The following is a 20,768-nucleotide window of genomic DNA, read 5'->3' as shown; positions in this document are numbered from 1 at the left end:
AGAAAGCAACTACAATAATCTAATAAGGCATATACAGACGGTGCATTTGGGTGAACTCATAATATTGTATTAATAGACCCCTCAGGTCTACCTACTGCAATAGTTGAAGTAAGTAGGTTTTGGACAATAAATATATTTTTCATTGAAATAAAGAAAGAAATTCCATTGCTTTATATGGGGGGGGGGGGGGGGGGGATAAAGTGTCCCTTATATAAAGACTAGAAAGGAGTTGTTTTACCATCCCCACATGAAGTCACCACGCAATGAAAGAGTTAATAAACACATCTATAAAATACAACACAAAACCCTAATTTCCATGTCCATGTTGTCGTCTTGAAGACAAGGTCTTCCACTGTATCAAAGTGGTATCCTACTCCTTTGTAATAATCTTTAATTGTAGCTCACTGTTGGCAATTAAATATTAAGATGACAACTTCAATGGCTTACATGAAGCCAAGGGTAGCAATATACCCATTTCAATTTTATGGAACTCTTAACCGACTTTCAAAAATATTTAATTGACTTCTATGTAGTAATTCACAATGCAAGCCTAAGCACTAATGGCTTAATTTAATTCCTATCTAAAAGTAGCAACTCAAATGGCATGAGGATGTCGAAAGAATACCGTTAGGAATATAAAATGCATAGATCCCTGTGGCAATCAGAACAAAAGCGTGGATAAACATGTCACAGGTACTTACAGGTACATCGGCTTTAACAGAAGATGGGATGGTTTCTCATTGACATGGTAGAGGGGGAATGGTTCAAATCCACCAATAAAATCAACTGAAAGCCAAAAAGGGTTAAATGAAAATTAAGAAACAAAAATCATAATATGAGCAAATCAAAAAGAAAACAATGCATAAAATAAAATGTAAAACAAATATGTAATGCTTGTGTGTAAACCTGAGGTAAACTTACTGCATCCGCAAAACAACAATTAAACCAGGTCATTTCAGGAAACCTTTACCATCCTGCTTATTACTGGACTCTTGGATTGTGTAGGTGGAATAATGCTACAGACATTTGATGAAAGAAAACCATTTATCTTTAAGTGGGCAATTTATTTTGGCATTGTGGAGGTACAACCATTTCCAATCGCAGGTGCAAAACTATTTTGCAAAAGGTGGTAATGGTTTGGCTGAAGCTTGTCATATCTGCAGAGCTAAAATCATCTTTCCAAGAGACAGTTCAATTTTGCAAATGGAAGATCCTATTGATTAATGCAGAGTTTAACAGCATCCATATCAACAGTGGAGGCCCAGCCGGTACAGTACTACACAATTCACAGGTATCTGATAGAAGGGGAAGAATGGACGTGATGCAGAGTTTAACAGCATCCATATCAACAGTGGAGGCCCAGCCGGTACAGTACTACACAATTCACAGGTATCTGATAGAAGGGGAAGAATGGACGTGATGCAGAGTTTAACAGCATCCATATCAACAGTGGAGGCCCAGCCGGTACAGTACTACACAATTCACAGGTATCTGATAGAAGGGGAAGAATGGACATGGTGGGTTAAGCTGAATTTAATGCTTAGTGGATTCATTTGGATGGAAGAAGCCTGAGAGTTAAAGTTCTGGCCAAGCAATCAATAATGCTAAAGTAAGAACATAAGAAAGTTTACAAACGAGAGGAGGCCATTCGGCCCATCTTGCTCGTTTGGTTGTTAGTAGCTTATTGATCCCAAAATCTCATCAAGCAGCTTCTTGAAGGATCCCAGGGTGTCAGCTTCAACAACATTACTGGGATCCTTCAAGCAGCTGCTTGATGAGATTTTGGGATCAATAAGCTACTAACAACCAAACGAGCAAGATGGGCCGAAGTAGTCAAGGTTCTCAGAGCCCTCAAATGCTTGTCAGAAAGAAGCAGTGGAACTCAGAGGAATTTAAATAAAACAAGCCCAGAAGCAGATGAGCAGAGTATGCAAACTACCCTCTCCTCCCTGTAGAGTTTCAGTGACTAACCAGCAAACACAAAACCCAACAGCACCATTACTGCTGCTTTCTGGAAGTTTTCTGTCAAGAAACTAGCAGCATTAATAAAACATAGTCTGCAAAGTCTTGTGTTGTGCTTCTAGCAGCTACAGTATGTTTTACAGCATTAAACAGATTTTGAATCCCTCTTTCTGACACTCTGCCAAGAAGGAAGATTTACAATAAAACTCCCACTACTTACAGACTGTCTTCCAATGTGGTTATCTTTTTGCATTACTGCATTGGGAAAAAACAGCGAAGGAATTAACCATCTGTTTGAAAAAAGAAAAACGATCCTGGTCTGACTGGCAACAAATGCAAGCCTTTCTCTCCATTCCTTAAAACTGTGTTGAGTATGCCTGGCTGCAGTACATCGACGTTGTGATCTTATCAAACAGGGTGAAGGAAGAAGAGCCACATTTGTTTATTTAAGACACGAGAGTTGATTCAGCCAACAATCTTGAAAACTCTGCACTTTTCACAAATCAATCATTCACTTCATGAACACTAATGCAGATTTTAGCACATGAATGGCAGATGGCGTACGATTTTCATTTAGAGGATCATATTTCTATGAGGCTGGGAATATGTTTTTATCATCAGCAGTATGCATTTTTATTTAAAGATTCTAACACTTAGTTTTTTACGAATTCATGAATGCATCATCTGACTTTTCCTTGAAATTGTGTGAAAAAAATATATAAAAACAAATACCTCCTCCAAATATTTCAAAGCGAACAAAACTGGAGCAAGGAGGAAATCAGTTGATATGCAGAGTTTGATGCACAGCCCAAATTAGCTGTCAGGGATCATTTGGAGAAATACGTGATGTAATTTTTCAGAAGAGAGGGAAAGGGCTTTGAACACTCAGTGGTGCCAGATAAGGACTTCAGAACAGGCTGCAGTTGGTTGATGGTGATGCATGAACAGAGATAAGGAGGGGCTCCTCATCCTCCCCTCTCCAAAAGGCCGGGAGGCACAACAGCCAGCTTGGAATCTCAACATCTCATCACAGCTTTTATTCATGCAAATCAATAGTATAGAGCCGAGGTGTGAATTCATTGTATCACAGAGATACTACTGAACATTTTCCAATATGTCTGGCTAATATCCGACCATTAGTCAAGGTTCCATCTTTTATAAACTGCTGTGTTATAATTCCTCAGATGCCCTTCTTTGAGGGGGAGAAAGCTGCATTAACAGCTTCTTGAGAAAGTAATCTGTATGAAAATAAATGTGCACATCTGCACTGCTAGCTATGTTCATGCGTACATGGTTCATAGCACGCTATTACTTTAAAATGATCAGTCGTGTAAAAAGTCAGGCCGGCTGCTGTACATGCTTTACGTGCCATTTAGTTTAATAGTGGGTACTGGAGAGGTGCTTGTTACATTCCCATAGGAATAATATTTCTGTATGCTTAATATATAGTAATGCTACAACTGCATAAGTTCAACTTTTTTTTTTCTGCACCCACAAAGATAAACTGAATATTGATTATGCATTCTTTAAGGAGACATCTGCCTAACCCTACCACGATTGCAGGCAATGTGTATATTTCCTATTGGAAATGCAAGCTTGTATAGCACGAGAAGGTACATAAATGTACACCTTCCAGCTATTGCTAAAGAGTTACATACTTTAATTCTGCATGTTTAACTCCTCAACCAACCCTTTTTGACAAGCCTGCCAGAGCAAAGCAGCAATAAAATGGAATCACTCTGCAGCCTGCTGTTTTTGCCACCTATACCACATTTTGGATGCAGGAGTGTAGGTGTTACACAAGAGATAAAGAAATAAAACCTGCCAGCTGCATTCCAACATCAAACATAAAACTGCAGCAAACCAATCAAAGGGGAATGGTTGAAAAAGTAGCTGCCAAGTGTTAAACTGGCGTTACCACCAACACAGTAGAATAGACCTACACATCACTGCCAGCGTACTGACTTAACTGGCATTGAATTGGCGTCACTACAAAGACGAAAAACACACATGACAACACAAACCTGATATTGTACTATTTATAGTGTCTCCAAAATACTGCTGTAACTACTGCACACAGACAATCTGTACAAGTCCTGGACACAGAAGTAGCAGGAACGGCAATGCAGACCCACTGCAGTTGGGTGTTTTGCTTGGTTTTGGACAGTCAGCTTTGTGACTTATTGCAGATTAAGAAGTACACATGTGTACATGCTTTTTGGTCAATCTGTTCTTGGTTTTACTTAAATATTTATCACTATTTCTGAGGGGCAAGAGAAATTGCAGCAATGAGAGCTTCAGGCTCTTCCTGGCAAACTCAGGTCAAATCTCTTTCCCAATTAGCAGTTGATGTGATGCTTTAAAGAGGAAGATGTGGGTTGCTTACCAATTTTCCCCTTCACTGCACTGGGTAACCACTGACCTAATTAAGCACTGACCCCCAAGCACCAAAGTAAAACACCTCTTTTCTATGTAATCAGGTTATAGCAATGCTATGTTTTCAGATGGGACTCATGTAGCACTAATGGTCAGGGGTCATTGCACTGCCACATTGGTTTGGTGGCTCACGACACTAACCACAAAACTGTTTAACAGATCTCCTGAAGAGAGTTTAATGCTTATCATCACTAATCCTTCAGAAGGCAAATTCCATTGCCAATTCAATATAATGACACTTTGAAAGTGTATCTTGCTGTGCATCAGAAAAAAGGCAGATGTTAAGATGTGTAAATGAAAATAAATTGAAAATGCACCACTAAACTGTGCCAGACTCCGCCGAGGGAGGTTTCCTGCAGACAGCTGTAAAATATTGATGTCCTTTCTGCAATAATTGTTCAGACGGGTGAACCCATGACTGACACGAGCTCCTGGGAGGACAGTCCAAATAAAAAAAAAAAAAATAATAATCATTTCTTCATAAATAGTGTACATTTTTCATATGGAGTAATACTAGGCAAGCTGATAAATCTGACCTGTCCAAGAATCTAATCAGTCCCTGGGCTGATACAACAGCAGTAGTCATTCTGGAATAGCAGTGCCTCAATATACTTTACAGCCCAAAGGACGCAGTGATTAGAACAACAAAAACGAAGTTGCTCCAAGATAAAAGAGGGAATGACATTTAAAAACAAGTGCAGCTGCTATTGCTCAACATGGCAGATAATGAAACACAATGCATTCTAGAAGGGAGGAACACATCCATTCCAGAAGGGAGGGGAACATATTCTAGAAGGGAGGGGCACATTAATTTTTGCAGTGCTATTTGTCTCATGCTTATTGGTCTGTAGTATAAAGTAGTAACACAGCAAAAGTGATTCTGGGATTTCTATGCAAGTACTATATGGGTAGCATGCCGTAGTATGGAACAGTTAGTTATTGCCTCAGTATATTTTTGTGGGGGCAGGGCTTTGGTAGGATAATAAAATCAAGACAAATAAAAACTTACAGCAGACCCACAGGGATGGGAATAGTTAATTAGTTCCCAATAAAACATTAAGACGACAGCCGGCCAGTGGAATGCAAGGCGTGTGCTGCTGTGGGGAGTGGATGTGATTCGATACCGGATGGCTCAGTGGGCTGCTGGGTTTGGAATGGAGAAATCCCGGCTGCTCTCCATCACAGAGAGCGAGAGAGGGGGGCTGGGGGGTAGATCAGTGTTCACATATCAATACTCACAGCTGTCTTCCTCCTCCGTGAAAGCACTGACGACATAGCAGGCATACACAAAGCCCACGAGCTGTAAGGAAACAAAAGGTGACAGGCACTGTAGAAATGAGTTGAAATAAACTAATGGCTTTGAACACACTATTCCTGAGGGCCCCATTCAATTGGATTATTCTAGCTAGAAAGAGCACGTTGAGAAAATGATTTGGATACAAAGGTACTATACATGTCAGGAGTGACAATATTTGAGCTAAAACCAAAACACATTATATCCTGAGCTATATTCTTATGTTCAGCACATTACATGTGGATGTGTATTCATTCACTTGTCAGTTTGAGCCCCCACCCCAGTCTTTCTTCATTTTCAAATTCATTAAGCGGGTAGACGTCTCAGGGTGAAAGGGGTTTTTTACCCCAGTATACAATGGGTTTGATAATTACAGTCGTGTTTAAAAGTCTAAAGAAAATGACATTTCTTAGAACAATGAACGTCAACTGAAGACATTCCACGATAAAGTGAAATGTCCAGAGCACAGCTGAGCTTGTCAGCCGAGACGCACATATTGCCTAATTTGCATAAACCACGGTAATTCCCAGCTGACGACGAGAGCAGAGACAAACAACTCTTCAGACCCAGCTTAATGGAAATCAGCCAACTCACCCCACTTTAATCTTATTATCCAAAACAACCAAGTGTATTTCTAAAATGAATCCAGACCAGTATATATACAAACTCTTTTTTGGTGCAGGCACACTCCTGGCAGATGCAGCCAGGGCTATTAATCAGAAGGGTAACTTAAACGGCATAGACCCTTCAAATGTTATTTGAACATTAGCCTGGATTTATCAAAGTGTCTGAATCCACCGTTTGCATCACTTGACAGAAAAAAAAAAAAAAAAGGTCAGTTTCATTTTCATTTTCAATTTTTTTGTTTTTTTTTATATGAAAGACAGGGAGAGAATTTCAAAACCCAATAGTTTATGGAAGATAATTTTTTTTTATATCTCTAGTGTTAACATTTTTAATGCACCCTGGAGTGACTGATGAATCAGGGCTGACGTTTTAAACGGTATCTGTATATTTATTGTATGGCTCATTAGCAGACAAATTTAATGCTTAAAAGGATAGTCTAACTCAGTTCTGTACAAGTACAGCTAACCAAGACCTTTTCAAATCTTTTTACAGAATGAAAAGTCAAATATTCCCTCTTTTTAATAATCATGTCGTTAACATTTAGAACATTCCTTAACTTAAATTAAGCAGAAAATTCATCTCAGCTTGAATTTACATACAGTATCCTTATCAGCATCACCATTGTCACCTTTAACGACTTCCAGATTGCCTGAATGTTCAATTCCAGAACAGCAGTGGAGGTAAGCTTGCATGCATTTCTCATACAAAAGAGCATATGAAAGCTAAATGAAACCAAACCAGCATTTGCAGAAAATAAATATGTTATCCCCACCCCACCCCCCCAAAATCATCACTTTCAAATCACTAAAAACCTTCAGAAATGGTTTAGTCCAGCTGTACACCCTTGCCAGGTTTGTGTTGCACAGCCTGTGAACAATCCTGGTCAGAATTAGTCATTTGGTCATTTTCCTTCATGCATTTGCAGTGTCCGGCAGGACAGATGCATGAATTAATGTTTATAACCTACAACCAAAAGTAAGAAAATACTTCAAATCACATATTTTAAAGCACTAAAAAAGTGTATGCCCATCAAATGTACCCTATTTGCACCACTCACAGTTACTACACTGAATGCCAAGCAACCAAATATTAAGGTACTGGTATTATCTAGGAATACTGACAACTGGAAAGTACACAACCACATTCAGAGTTCCTGTAATCAATACATGCATTCTAATCAAATTAACTATTTAACACATACATACGGAGCTGTGTGATGCAAGTTGAATTCACACAATGTAATTCGACACCCACCTACGTAATGTTAACGCATTGTAACGTTTTTTCAAATGCGTGATGGCGTATTAATCAATCTTGCACATCATGAGCAAAATGTGATTGAGTAAACTGAATTTGATTTGCATAAATATACATATTAATGCAAAGGGTTTCAGGTCAATGTACCAAGCAGATTTTTTACATTTTAATGAAGCATTTGTCAAAACTGTAAAACGGCATTCAGAGCATTCACTTGATCTTGCTCATTAAGCTACACTGTCTCGCACTAAACTGCACCCTCGGGACTTGAAGAATGCTCACCTGGCTACTGATGACATTACCTTGAAGCACCCATGACGGGGTTACTGTTCGGTCTGTTCAAGTTTGGATCGAAACCCCATAAGGGAACGTGCCCCCAACCCTACAACATACATCCCACTGCCCCGCTTTGGCTATCAGCAAGTTCCTATCCTAATAAATCTGCTGTTGAGCACTGTCCAAACCTGCTAACTGAATGGCCAGGTTTCCTCATCCATCACTGGCTAGATAACACAAGTCTTGTTTAGTTAGTAATTACTAACTGTGAGGCTTTCAATTTCACACATGGATACAATGGACATCAAACAGATCAATGAAAAAATGACTTAAAAAAAAAAAAATCAGTCTTAGAATTCACCTTGATAAAAAAAAGAAATGCTGTACCTTTTATTTTCTGCAGATTAAGCTGTTCATTATGACTTCCACATTCTATACACATGTTCCTTCAAAAAACTCTAACGCATGTGATGAACTGAACCTACTTTGTTTGATTCAAGAAACTTCTACGGCCACTGATTTTTGGTTCCAGACAGAACAAAATAAGCAATTTCTTTAATTTTGGAATGTATTTAAGAAGTAATCTTTAAAAATATGACTTGAACTTGGACTCCTAGTTGTCTCGCTGTGTGACCCTGAGCAAGTCACTTAACCTCCTTGTGCTCCGTCTTTCGGATGAGATGTTGTTGTAAGTGACTCTGCAGCCGATGCATAGTTCGCACACCCTAGTCTCTGTAAGTCGTCTTGGATAAAGGTGTCTGCTAAATAAACAAATAATAATAACACAAGTAAAGCATGTGCACACTGAGGGTGAATACCACAAGTTAACAAAAGAAATAACTTGCAAGCCACACCCACCTGAAAAAAAGGTTTCAAAAACAGCACCTGAAAATAACACTTTAGAAGCGGAAGGGCTTGCAATTACAATGATGACTCCTTATCAAGGAAAGACAGTGCAGCAATCCTGCAGACATTTCTCAGGTGGCATTTATGGGTTCACGATATCTTTAAAAAACACACTCTTTCTTTTAGGACAATAATTTGCTTTAAACCATTTCTGACATCAAGAACTGAGCACCAATGACAAAATATGCCAAGCCTGCCTCAAGCATCCAACTTCCTCACCGCAAGTTCTGTACAGATTAATGACAGTGGGAATTAGTTATAGTGGTTTTAAAATGGATGGTATTAGTCACTTGCAGCAGGAGGCTGAAGGGCTCTTTAGCACGTGCTGTCAGTGCTCCACAATCAACACATTCAACTCGGGTAACACCACAGACACATTTCTGTTGAGTGCTGAGAGCAACTGTGTGCGTATGTACTGTATACACATTGAGGACAAGATGATAAATCACCTGCCTACCACAGAATGGGATAAGTTCCAATTGCAAGACTATTTCTAAATATGCCAGAAAAAAAAAAAAAAAAAATCTTCTGTTGGGATTACTGTAACTAAAATGTATTTTCCTAATGGATACCATTCTGTTCTGCCTCCAGAAATATTGATGTGTAGTCATTTCTCAAAATAAAAGGGGGAGAAAATCAAAATGTATTTAATGATTTCTTCTTCTTCTATTAATAGTAGCCTTCTGTACTTGTACAATAAACTATTCCCAGGATACTGTGCAGAGCAGTGCGTGTTAAACAACAGCGACTAAGATATTATCTTAAAAAAAACCTCCAAGAAATATTTGGATGCTCCTGGGAGAAGCAGCATTTTAACATACAGAACAACCAAACTGAGGAGGTGTTAGACAGCAAGCGGGAGAGAGTCATCTGGAGGGCTTCTATCCAAACGAACATTTGTATCGAGGTCCTGATTTCTGCATAACCAATGTTTTTATTTTGTGAAATGTCACACCCACTTTGTTTTCCCTGGCTCAAGAAAGTGTGTGGCTTCTACGTGTCAGAAGGGCTTTGAGACCGTGAGAAAAGCGGGTGTGGCTCAAAGCAGATACTTCAGTAATGAGCAGCTTCAGGACTATTAAAAACACCAACTCCACAAAGACTGGGACAGGAGTGAAAACAATATCAAAGCTAAAGAAACTCAGGACTTTTGTCCCCCCTCCCAAGAATGACAATGTTTATTTCAGAGGGCAACTCCAAAAAGTTGTACTAAAAGCACTGGTAACCCCCTCCCCTCCTATTAATGTAAACATGAATACATTTTCTTTTCTCTTACTACCATAGAGTGTTTCAAACCAATGAATTAAATCAATTGGCAGGAAGAATGGTTTAGAAAACAAATCCTATCAAAAACAGTTTGTGGCACCATTTCCAAGCAGGCAAGTTCCAATCCAAAGCATCCTCTAGGAATTAGAGGGTCATCCAATCCCAATTAAATCCCAGGCACAGCGGGACTGGGAGAACGTTGAGTTTCAAAGTAAAGCATGCCAGGACATATTTGTATGCAATTATAATATAAAAAAATGGGCATGCATTTAAATCTGTGCCTGTTAATAATACAACATGAATGTTAATATGAAGTGTGGCATGAGTCATGAACAGATGATTACTTCAGGCTGTATGGCTTCAATAGGAAACAATGCGCTCAAATAATTGCAGGCAATTTCAATTACAGACACTTAGAAAAAAATGAGCGGTGGTATACAGGAGGAGGGAAAAAGCTATTGTTGGGCGTATATTCTCCATCCAATTTCCTTACAAATTCCAAATCCTAAAGAAACCAATTTTCTAAAATCTCATTAATAGTGTCTAAGCTTGGCAAAGCACAAATGACCACTTCTAAGAAAAGCAATCCGGGTGACTATCTGCGTGTCGTGATCATTAACAGGGACTTAAGCTGGCAAGAACTCCTCTTCCCTGAAGTGTATGAGATAGGGTTTCTATAATACATGCTGTGAAGTGCTGGAAAAACTAATGTGTTCCTGTGTTTCTCCCACTCAGATACTAAGATCTGTCCTGGCTCACTTGCCTAGTCTTTCCAGACAAGTCTGTACATGCAAACCGTTTTTTAGCATATATCTTGTAGGACAACCTGTGTACAATTACAGCTATGTGTCATTTGGTTTTATAAAAGAGGTCAACTGTTAGTTCACAATTATTAACAGCACCTTACAGCAGGGATGGTAATGCAGAACATATGAAGGTTGTTATCTGCTAAATGGAACCAGAAGGGTTAAAGCTAGACTACCTATAAAAAATGTGAGCTTTACAAATAAGCAGCAACAACAGAGTGCTTTTGAAGTTGAAAAGCAGGGTGACTTTTGTATAAAGTTTTGACACAAAAGGGATCCTGTCTAGACTTCAGAATGTCTGCTACTTTCGTATCTGGCCGTGTTTAATGAGCTCCTTAATAGTCCACAGGGCAGAACTTGTAAAATCGCAGTAAACATGCTGCAAACGGCACTTGCTGTATTATTAGTCACAGGCTATCAGACAAGGAGGTCAAATGCAGCGAGTGGTGCCAGAGGGGAGGGTCTGTCCGTTTCTAGCACCAGGATACAATTCCTGCTGGGAGGGAGTATTGAACTGGTTTGTGTGGTCCAGCAGGGAACTTGCACTGAGATTTGGATTTCATATGGCTATATTATTGGACAACGCAAGAGTTGACTGATTTCAATGCATTGTAGAGAATAATATATATGAAGGTTTCTTATTTCACTCCTCAATACAACTTAGTCGGTTTGCTTTTTACAGTCAGAATAGAACCTATATAAAAAGGGTTGCCTAGAAGTAATGATGTCCTGTAATCATTTCATCATGATGTTCCTCTGAGGCAGCATCCTATACTTGTTTATCCTGAAGATATGCTTTTACACTCGGGTGGAAAGTCATTAAGGTTCTTGGTCCATAGCCCAGATTGGCTCAAGTGCTTAATCCACTGGAGCATTGCTGGATCTAGCCGATGAGGTTGTCAAAAGGAAGTATTAAATATTGAGCCGTTGAACCTGATCTGTTGAGAAGAGTGGAGAAAGACATCCCCCAGCAAACGCGTATGGTGACAAGTCCATAAATCCATACATACAAAGACTTTTCTGAACACATCCCTGTTTATTTTGGACTAAATGTAAAAATATGTATCACCGATTAGGATTTAAATCAACTTGCAGAAGTGCATTTAGACAGATCGAGTATCAGACGCCACAGGTGGCAATGCTAATGGGAAGTTTATTTAGGAATACAAAATGGAAAACTGAAGGAATTAGCTTGTGCTATGAAAACACTACAAAAAACCTTGAAGATTATAAGGTTCAAATAAAAATGTACTGAGGTATTGAAACTTCTCCAGTTCTGGCATGGAACCATTACAGGTATGTTGCTCGCAATCCTCTTTGAAGCTTTAATTAGATCATTAAACAATCAAACACAAAACCAGATGGCAGAATCTGTTCAGCATTTCAAACACTATCCTTCCATGAGCTTTAGTGCCAGCTGGCTGATTCTCAATGGAGAAGTGGGAAATTAAACAGGTACTGGGAGCAAAAAAGGGACAGGGCATGAATTAGTGCACAGCCATTTTTAAAATGGAACAAATACAGCATGATCTTCAGCTATGACAACCACCAGGGAATAACAGATGCACTTTGTGCAATTGGAAACTTACTAATTTAAAGATTTCATTAATAATCTTCAATGTTTTCTTACCTCTCATAGGCGTTTTCATCTTGACCTGATTGTTTTACAGACTATTTCAGACACAAGGTGAATCCAATTTGTTTGGTGCCACAACACAAAATGTAATTCCGGTGCTAGTTAAAATCTGATCCTACCACAGGCTTTCTAAGCTGCTCAAAGGAAACAACACAGGGCAAGTTGGGTTCTTATTGCCTGCAACACAGAAAGCAAATGGAGAGAAACTTGCATCTGATAGCGCTGTGGCAAGACTAGCCACAGTCAACATGAAAATCAAGTCTGATGAACAAAAGTAAAAAAAAAAAAAATAAAAAAAATGTTTCAAGTTTCGGTTACTGCATTCAAATCGCTTGTTAAATCCTAATCTCCCTTGCTTAGAAAATTTACCAACTAACCAATAGTAGTTAAGGACTGTTCCCTGTCCTGGGGTCACGTTCATACAGAGGAATGCTGAAAAAAGCCTCCTGTGAGGGGATTTTGAAGATACATTTTTTTTCTGGAGATTAATGTATGGTGTTTCTTTGCTGCTAGAGGAATGTTAATACTTCGGGTTCTGTGTCTCTGGATCAGCTCCTTGTGTCTCAGTTCCAGGCAGTACCAGACAGATGGAGGTGGGCAGGGTCTGTGTTTCTTCTATTGTGTTACAGTACACAGCTCCTGGTTTAACAGGAGGTAGGGATTTCCAAGGACGACTTATTCACCTTTCATTTCAAGTTCCTTGAATGGAAGCTATAGCATTTTCACTCCTTTCAGGAAAAATGTACATCTCTATCCCTTCATTTTGAAGTGCTGCTCTGTCGCCTCTTGTATTTCTGACAATCTTGTTGGATTCGCAAAAGGAAACATGTTAATATGGTCACAGAATACAGCGTTCTTTGTGGTCCAAATTAAGTCAGACAAAGGAGGAAGGGCTACTGAAACAGGCTTCAATTAATGGAATCTGTTTTAAATTCAACCTGGTAAGATAAAGGGTAGTACAGCCTAGCTCCAATTTCTGATCAGGTGGCCTGTAGCACAGGTTTTACCAGTGAAGGGCTAATATACCTAACTAGGAATGGATTCCATACAATTGCCATTCTGTCCATGAGACCACACACCCAGATATTTAGTAAATGCAAACAGCAAGGCCAATCCATTGCCAGTGCTCATATTCATAGGTTAGGAGATTCAAATAGCTAAACATTTTATAGACAGACACCCCTGAACTACCACCAAAGCATTTCAGAAAAGTTTAGCATTTGAATGTTTTACTGCATTTCATTGCCGATTCTTGTACAATATGAAAGAGCATCAGAGCTTCCAACCTTTTTTTTTTTTATCAGAATGAATTCTCCTTCCTCCACACCTCACAAATCTACTTCTCCCTACCTGACAACTTTAAAATCTTAGAAGGGGTTCCACTTATAGCGCCAGAAGAAGCTTAATGAATACAAATCCCTCTTCCAGTCCTGTAAAAGGTCTATTCTCATTCCAATGTGATTCCATCTCTGGTGAATGAGCATGGGAAAGCTGTTCCCAAGGCAACGGTTAGAATGCTGAGGGACAACGAGGGGACTCTCTCCAGGGAGTTTTCTCAGCGGTGCATTATCAATTCACAGAAAGCCATGAGTAATTATTGCAAAAGACAAACATGCATGTGCCATCAGTGACTGAATGAATCTTTCACTAATATTTGCTGAAAAAATGGGTTAACACTGTTTTTAAAAAGGAGCATTACCATTCATGCAAATCAAGCACAAGCTACTAGAAAACAAGATACTGAACAACATGAAAAGCACTTTCCATGCTCTATGAATCCAATACAAATGTATGAGTGAACAGCCGGTATTACACACAACACTACAACAAATACAATTAAATCTATTGAGCGACTATCCAGACAAGTTTTAGTGCCAGAAATCAACAATGAAAAAACACAAATTTAATAAAAACAATGTTTTGCAACTGATGAATAAAATAGTAGCAGAATTCCTCCAATGACATGTGGCAGCTCACAGTGAAATTCACCAATGTGAAGCAGAGTCAACCTACTGAATTCAAAAATAGTTTGTTGTCCAACTGTGATGCAAGGTTCCATGAAAGTGTTGACTGTTGGGTAGTACAAAACTAAAACTGCTTGACCACCAATTCACAGGAGTAAACACTCAGAGCTCCTACAACTAAAAGCTTGCATGAACTTTGCTATCCTTAATATATGAATAGAAGGAGAATAATTGTGGAATGTGTTGACATCTGTTAAATACAAGGCACGCATTTTAAATACACCTACTCAATTGTTACAGAAAAAAAGGCAAAACTAAGTATCATGGCTGAAATCCCTTCAATCTACTTGTAAGATGATCTGTTGTATAACACACTGCACGATAATCTACTATTGTAACAATGGTTTTGTGAATGGTATTTATGCATAGTATACAGTACTACCAGATGGTGGTGTAATGGTCCAATTGCAGCAGGGATCCAAGCACTCTCTGCTTGCTGTGTAACACTTCAGGACAGAACTGGTTTATTCCGTTCCAGAGCAGGAGTTGGAAATGGTTAATACTTACTGCTATGAGTATCTGAAAGGAGCTGTGCAGGACCTCAATGTACTGGAACTCCACAATACAGCCCATCACAGAAATGAAGGACTGGCTGTCCAGACTCTTCACTCCTGTTGCCTGCATCTCCTGGCGCACGCAGCCCGGCCCGTGCTCGCTCCACCACGAGTGATGAGCTGAGACGTTGAAGGTCAAGAGGTTGCTCTCCTGCAACAAGCAAGCAGTTCAATACTTTATACAAGACATCCACCATTGAAGATACAAGAAGCAGCTCATTGCAATGTTCTGGGACATTCAAATACGTTTCATAACTTTCTTATATTAAGAGAGCGTATCTTCTCCACATTAATATTATAGATCATCACAAAGTGGTCTAAACGTATTCGCTAAATTAAGCATATGGCAAAATCAGAAAGCCCAAAACAAAAAAACAGTTTCTGTGATAACGAAAATGCATGTATAATTTAATAGGATTATTTTTCTTGTCATTATTTTTCAGAATTGTCCAGCTGAATTCAAAATTATGGTTCAACAGAAAATTTTAAATGGATTTATTTGTATTTATTTTTGGCATGCAAGATATGCTAGGCTTGTATCCCAGCTCTGCTGGCACTGGGAATCAATACGTCAGACACAAAGGACTTCAATGTTGAGAGTAGACCTGTACTAAATGACCACTAGTACTGCTCATGATAGTTTATCTTTTGTTTGCTTTGTTTTTAAACCCATAAACAAACCATTTCTAATCCAGTTGCCTGTCGAAAACCAAAAAACAATCATGAAAAGGACAATCAATTAGTGCTGGCATGCATTTGTTGTTTGCTTTAAAAAGGGTCTGGAGTACAATATTATAAAATCAGACTGGTTTGAGGGCGAGGGAAAAAAAACTATTCCAGAAGTAAACAGCTTCAAATACAGATTATAATTATTATTATTAGAAAACTAGTAGCTGTAGTGTAGGATTGTAATATTTTTAATAATATTTCATTTATTAAACGTAATTCAAAAGCGTCAAGTGGAAGGGTACGGCCATCTACAGAGTAAAACTCCAATACAAAATCACGAAAGCTAATGAGACAATACCCAGGACGTATCTCTTCAAATCGAGAAACATCCTTCAGAGCTAAAGATTACCTATCTAAAACAATCATCCATCATGAAGAGTTTGGCTCGTATGGGGATTTTCAAAGTACGGCACGCTGGTTCCTGTAAATATAGAAAGCGCTGAAGTTTGGTCAGGAGCCAAGAGTACTGTATGTGAATAATTAGGTGTGAAGACTGCACCTGCCAAGGTTTGAGCTAATGAACTCAACAGATGGACAACGCTTGAATGCAGAACTCCACATCACACGGTGTGCTGTGACTGGGGAAGAGGCTCACAAACTGCTGGAAACGGAACCCTGCTTCTCAACCAAATACTTACTTGGAAAAAAAAAAGATTGTAACTCTTTGGAGAATTACAATTGCTTTCTAAACTATCAGCTCGAAACTGATGCCTTTCAATCTGCTTACACGTCAAGAAAAATCAACCAATTAATATTCAAAATTTTAGATCTATAGAAATGATATCTTGTACAATGAACATACAGCTTAATTCAACAACTGCAATGCAAAGTTAAATATCACCATCGCCACTTTTTGTATTGAACAGCTGTTCTGGAGTACAGATTTTGCTTAACAAGTTAATCTGTCTCAAATTTGAGCTGCCAGCACCACTCATCTTAGCAACTCTCTGGCCCAAACTGCACAAGATCTCTTGCACAATAAAAGACATCCTGCACACACAATGTATTAACTTACAGTACACACTACTGCTTGGCTATAATAGTAGAGTGCACTTTTACCAAGACACTGCAAACAGAGGGCATGCACCTTTACGCCAGCACTCCCCATTCAGCACTCTGTGCAAGATGTTTGAGAAGCTAATCCCCCTCTTCTCTTTCCTGCCCATGCCGGAGGATACTCCCCCTGCCACCAAGCTCTGGTTTAAGCCTGTGAATTTTCATACATGATTATAGTAATTGTGGAGTTGACCTCTTACATTAACAGCTGCTCCAACAGTACCAGCCTGTTCATTTGGGGACTAGTCTGCTTCTTAACAGTTCATTGTTCTTATTCATATGCACTTGGCAAACAACTGTTCAGAATCGCAAATTGATTGGACTACTGAAAATACAGTTTCAGATGCAAGATTCCCCCTTTATTACTTTTGCATCTTGTGTGTGTGTATTGCTTCAAAAACAGTTGTATCTATCTAGATTACACACTCGACACTTTTCAACTAGAATGTCATCCTGCAAGGGTGCTGCATGCATAATGAGCACCACAGAGGTATGAATTCTCACTGTAATCACAGAACAATGAGCCCATGGCTATGCATCCAAGCTGCATCTGTGGTTAGGTTGTGAGTTAGCAAGGCAATAGCCTGCAGTCACGCAAAAGATATCCTGTTGCTCATCTGTTAGGTGTTATAACAGAGCTGGAACTATCAGTCACAACAAAAAGCCAAGAATAAAACAGGTCTGACAAGTTACACTGCAATATATTGCCCTCAGAACAACCTCAATTCGTCGGGGCATGGACTCTACAAGGTGTCAAAAGCGTTCCACAGGGATGCTGGCCCATGTTGACTCCAATGCTTCCCACAGTTGTGTCAAGTTGGCAGGTAGTGGATCTCTACTCCAAATAGCTCGTTCCATCTCATTCCACAGATGCTCAATTGCATTGAGATCTGGTGACTGGGCAGGCCACTGCAGTAAGCTGAATTCACTGTCATGTTCATGGAACCATTCCTGGACAATCCTAGCCTTGTGGCATGGGGCATTATCCTGCTGAAAAAATCCATTGGCAGATGGATACACTGCTGCCATGAAGGGATGCACCTGACTGGCAATGACGTTCAAATATCTTGTGGCATTCAAACGTTGCTCCACTTTTATCAAGGGGCCCAATGTGTGCCATGAAAACACACCCCACATCATCACACCACCACCACCAGCCTGCAATGTTGACATGCGGCATGTTGTCTGTTACTCTGCATAATTCGTGTCAGCCTCTTTCATCAATGAGCCATTTTTGACCACTGGCCTGCCGTCGGCTAGATGTCCATTGGGTGGTGGACCATCCTGGATACAGACGGGAAACTGGTGAGCGTGAAAAACCCAGCAGCGTTGCAGTTCTTGACACTCAAACCGGCGCGCCTGGCACCTACCATACGCCATTCAAAGGCACTTAAATCTTCTGTCTTGCTGTTTACCCTCTGAATGGCACACAAACACAATCCATTTCTCAATTGTGTCAAGGCTTAAAAATCCTTCTTTAACCTGTCTTCCCTTCATCTACACTGATTGAAGTGGATTTAACAGGTTATATCAATAAGGGAACATAGGTTTCATTCAGATTCACCTCGTCAGTCTATTTCATGGAAAGAGCAGTTGTTCATAATGTTTTGTACACTCAGTGTATAAAGCCCAGCATGGAGCCGTTAGCAGGCTCAGTCATACTTGTGTGATCAGCTCTGAAACACAGCAGTGAAATATCGATTACGCCCATGCTGGGCACACAGGCTTCCTATCTGCTGGTCTGATGAAGGCTTTCAGCATTTGAACTCATTGCAATCTGGAAACAGATTGTTTTTCAAACTTTATTGAAAAATAGAAGCACTAGAGCAGCTATTTGAAGAGGAGAAAACAGTCAGTACCTCAGTCTATATTCCTGCATCTACCAAATTCATTTGATTTTTGGTCATGTGACGTCCCTTTAAAAAGGGATCGTGAGCCGACACCGTTTCTGAATTAAACTCTTGGAAAAGCGTTGATTATGAAACAAGGATCACTTTAGTTTTTTCTCTCATAAGTTGAATGAGACTAGGATTCTGTTTCATTGATAATGTTAAAGAAAAACAGGCAGTTCCTAACTTATAATTCAAACCGAACACAAAAAGCAAGTTCAGTTAAATTGCTTTTCCTGGATTTTAAAATCTTAATGTCTCGTTGCAACCTGGTTTGCAAATAACAGTTTCCACTTACGATTACGATTTAATTAAATCAATTTAACGTCACTCGCTGTTTGTGTTGGGTTTAAATTAAACAGAAAGACTTTTTTTTTTTTTTTTTTTTTTTTACATTATCAATGAAACAGAATCATAGTCCCGATTAAGTTAAGGGCGAAAGACAAAGTGAACTTGTCTCACAATCAACACCTTTCCAAGATTGAAGGGAGTCAGCTCCAAAAACGGGACATAACGTCATCAAAAATAAAAACTGAAAATGAAAAGCCCTACACATACTGATTGCTCCAAAAATAATAAATATGTAAAACTACTTTAACTATATATGTAGGTTTGACATATGGATGTAGTAGATGACCAGAAACCTTTCTAATCCTCACATTCAGATCAACAAAGGATTAAGAGTTTAAATTGTGGACCATCTACACCCATCTTGTACCTTGTATAGCAGGGCTTCTCAAACTTGGTCCTGGGGACCCCCTGTGGCTGCTGGTTTTCATTCCAACCCAGCTCTCAATTACTTAACTAGACCATTAATTGAACTGATCACTTGCTTAGTTATACCTTCTTACTTGTTTTCAAATCTTAAACAATTGCAGTTCAGGTTACTTATCAATTGTTATAGCTAACTTGAAATATGCAACTGTTCAAGAGCTGAAAGCAAGTAAGAAGATCTAATTAAGGGTGTAGTTAAGTAATTTAGAGCTCGGTTGGAATGAAAACCAGCAAGCACAGTGGGTCCCCACGACAGAGTTTGACAAGCCATGTTGTGCAGCAACAATTCAAGTGTGACATACAGACAGACGGACAGGTTCCTCCATATGTCTAAATACTGTCGTCTCAATCAGACAAACATTTCTCTTGATACAAGTCAGAATAAAAAGGGGAAATGTATACCCCTATGCACAGATTATGAAATGTCCTGGTTTGTTTTTTATTGCAAATTCTTTGTGTACACTCAAGGCAGTCAATTCGATTTTCTTCAATCCGAGATCCACGGACAAAACCTAAGTGAGGGTATCAATTGTTGCTTTTGCTTCTCCGTACCCAATGCTCCCAGTGTTACTGGAGGGTCTGGTGTTGATAAGGAGCTTCCTGTTGTGGAAGATTTATTGAGGATTAAATCCCATGGACTAGCAGGAGAATCGCTCCCCTTGACATTCCATCAAGGGGAGGGATTTTTTAGTTTAGTTTTAGCAGTCATGGTCCAGGAACATTAGCCACTGTGGTCCCTCTTATATTACTAAAACTAACATCAGCTATACAGAGGTACTGAATATGCTCTTAATACAACGGTGATTGCACTTTATCACGCAATGGCAGTTTGTACTCTAACAGGTTAATATTCAAGCAGTGTCCGAGAAGTCTGGAGAAACTAACAAAAACCAGAGGACTAGACAAGACATTAAAAACTAGCCAATCTAGTTCAAAACAATAGTACAGGTGGCAATCCCTACTTAGACACAATGGTCTTACTTTATACGAGAGTAGATGATCAAGACTTTAACCTCAAAAGTACCTTCCACTGTTCTTTGACAAGTATTTAAAATGTCAAGACCTTGAGGGAACAAGGCTTTGAATACATCTACTGAGCTTTACTGTAAGATCCATTGAGCAGCAGCCTTTTGGGATTCCAATCCCACTGAAGCACTTACACTGCAGTCTCAAGAGCCCACATACGTGCATCTTTACTTCCAAGATTTAGAATTTCATTTTATATATATATATATATATATATATATATATATATATATATTATATATAAATATAT

General features: G+C 39.2%; 1 protein-coding gene across 2 annotated transcripts in view; it reads right to left on the bottom strand.

Moving 5' to 3' along the window:
• Window positions 1-20,768, bottom strand: part of LOC121319307 (sodium/potassium-transporting ATPase subunit beta-1-interacting protein 4-like) — a 45,602-nt gene that overhangs the window by 4,277 nt on the left and 20,557 nt on the right. Inside the window, exons 4-6 of one of the 2 annotated variants that reach the window (XM_041256607.1) lie at window positions 14,998-15,195; window positions 5,638-5,698; window positions 702-786 (exon numbers count right to left, since the gene is read on the bottom strand). In XM_041256607.1, coding sequence (XP_041112541.1) covers window positions 702-786; window positions 5,638-5,698; window positions 14,998-15,195 — 344 coding nt within the window. The remainder of the gene's footprint in view (window positions 1-701; window positions 787-5,637; window positions 5,699-14,997; window positions 15,196-20,768) is intronic. The other variant, XM_041256608.1, reaches the window with a different exon arrangement.

Source organism: Polyodon spathula, chromosome 8, assembly GCF_017654505.1.
Source record: "Polyodon spathula isolate WHYD16114869_AA chromosome 8, ASM1765450v1, whole genome shotgun sequence".
Classification (NCBI taxonomy): domain Eukaryota; kingdom Metazoa; phylum Chordata; class Actinopteri; order Acipenseriformes; family Polyodontidae; genus Polyodon; species Polyodon spathula.
Note: the sequence above shows the minus strand (reverse complement) of the source record. Positions and strands in the feature narration are given on the sequence as shown.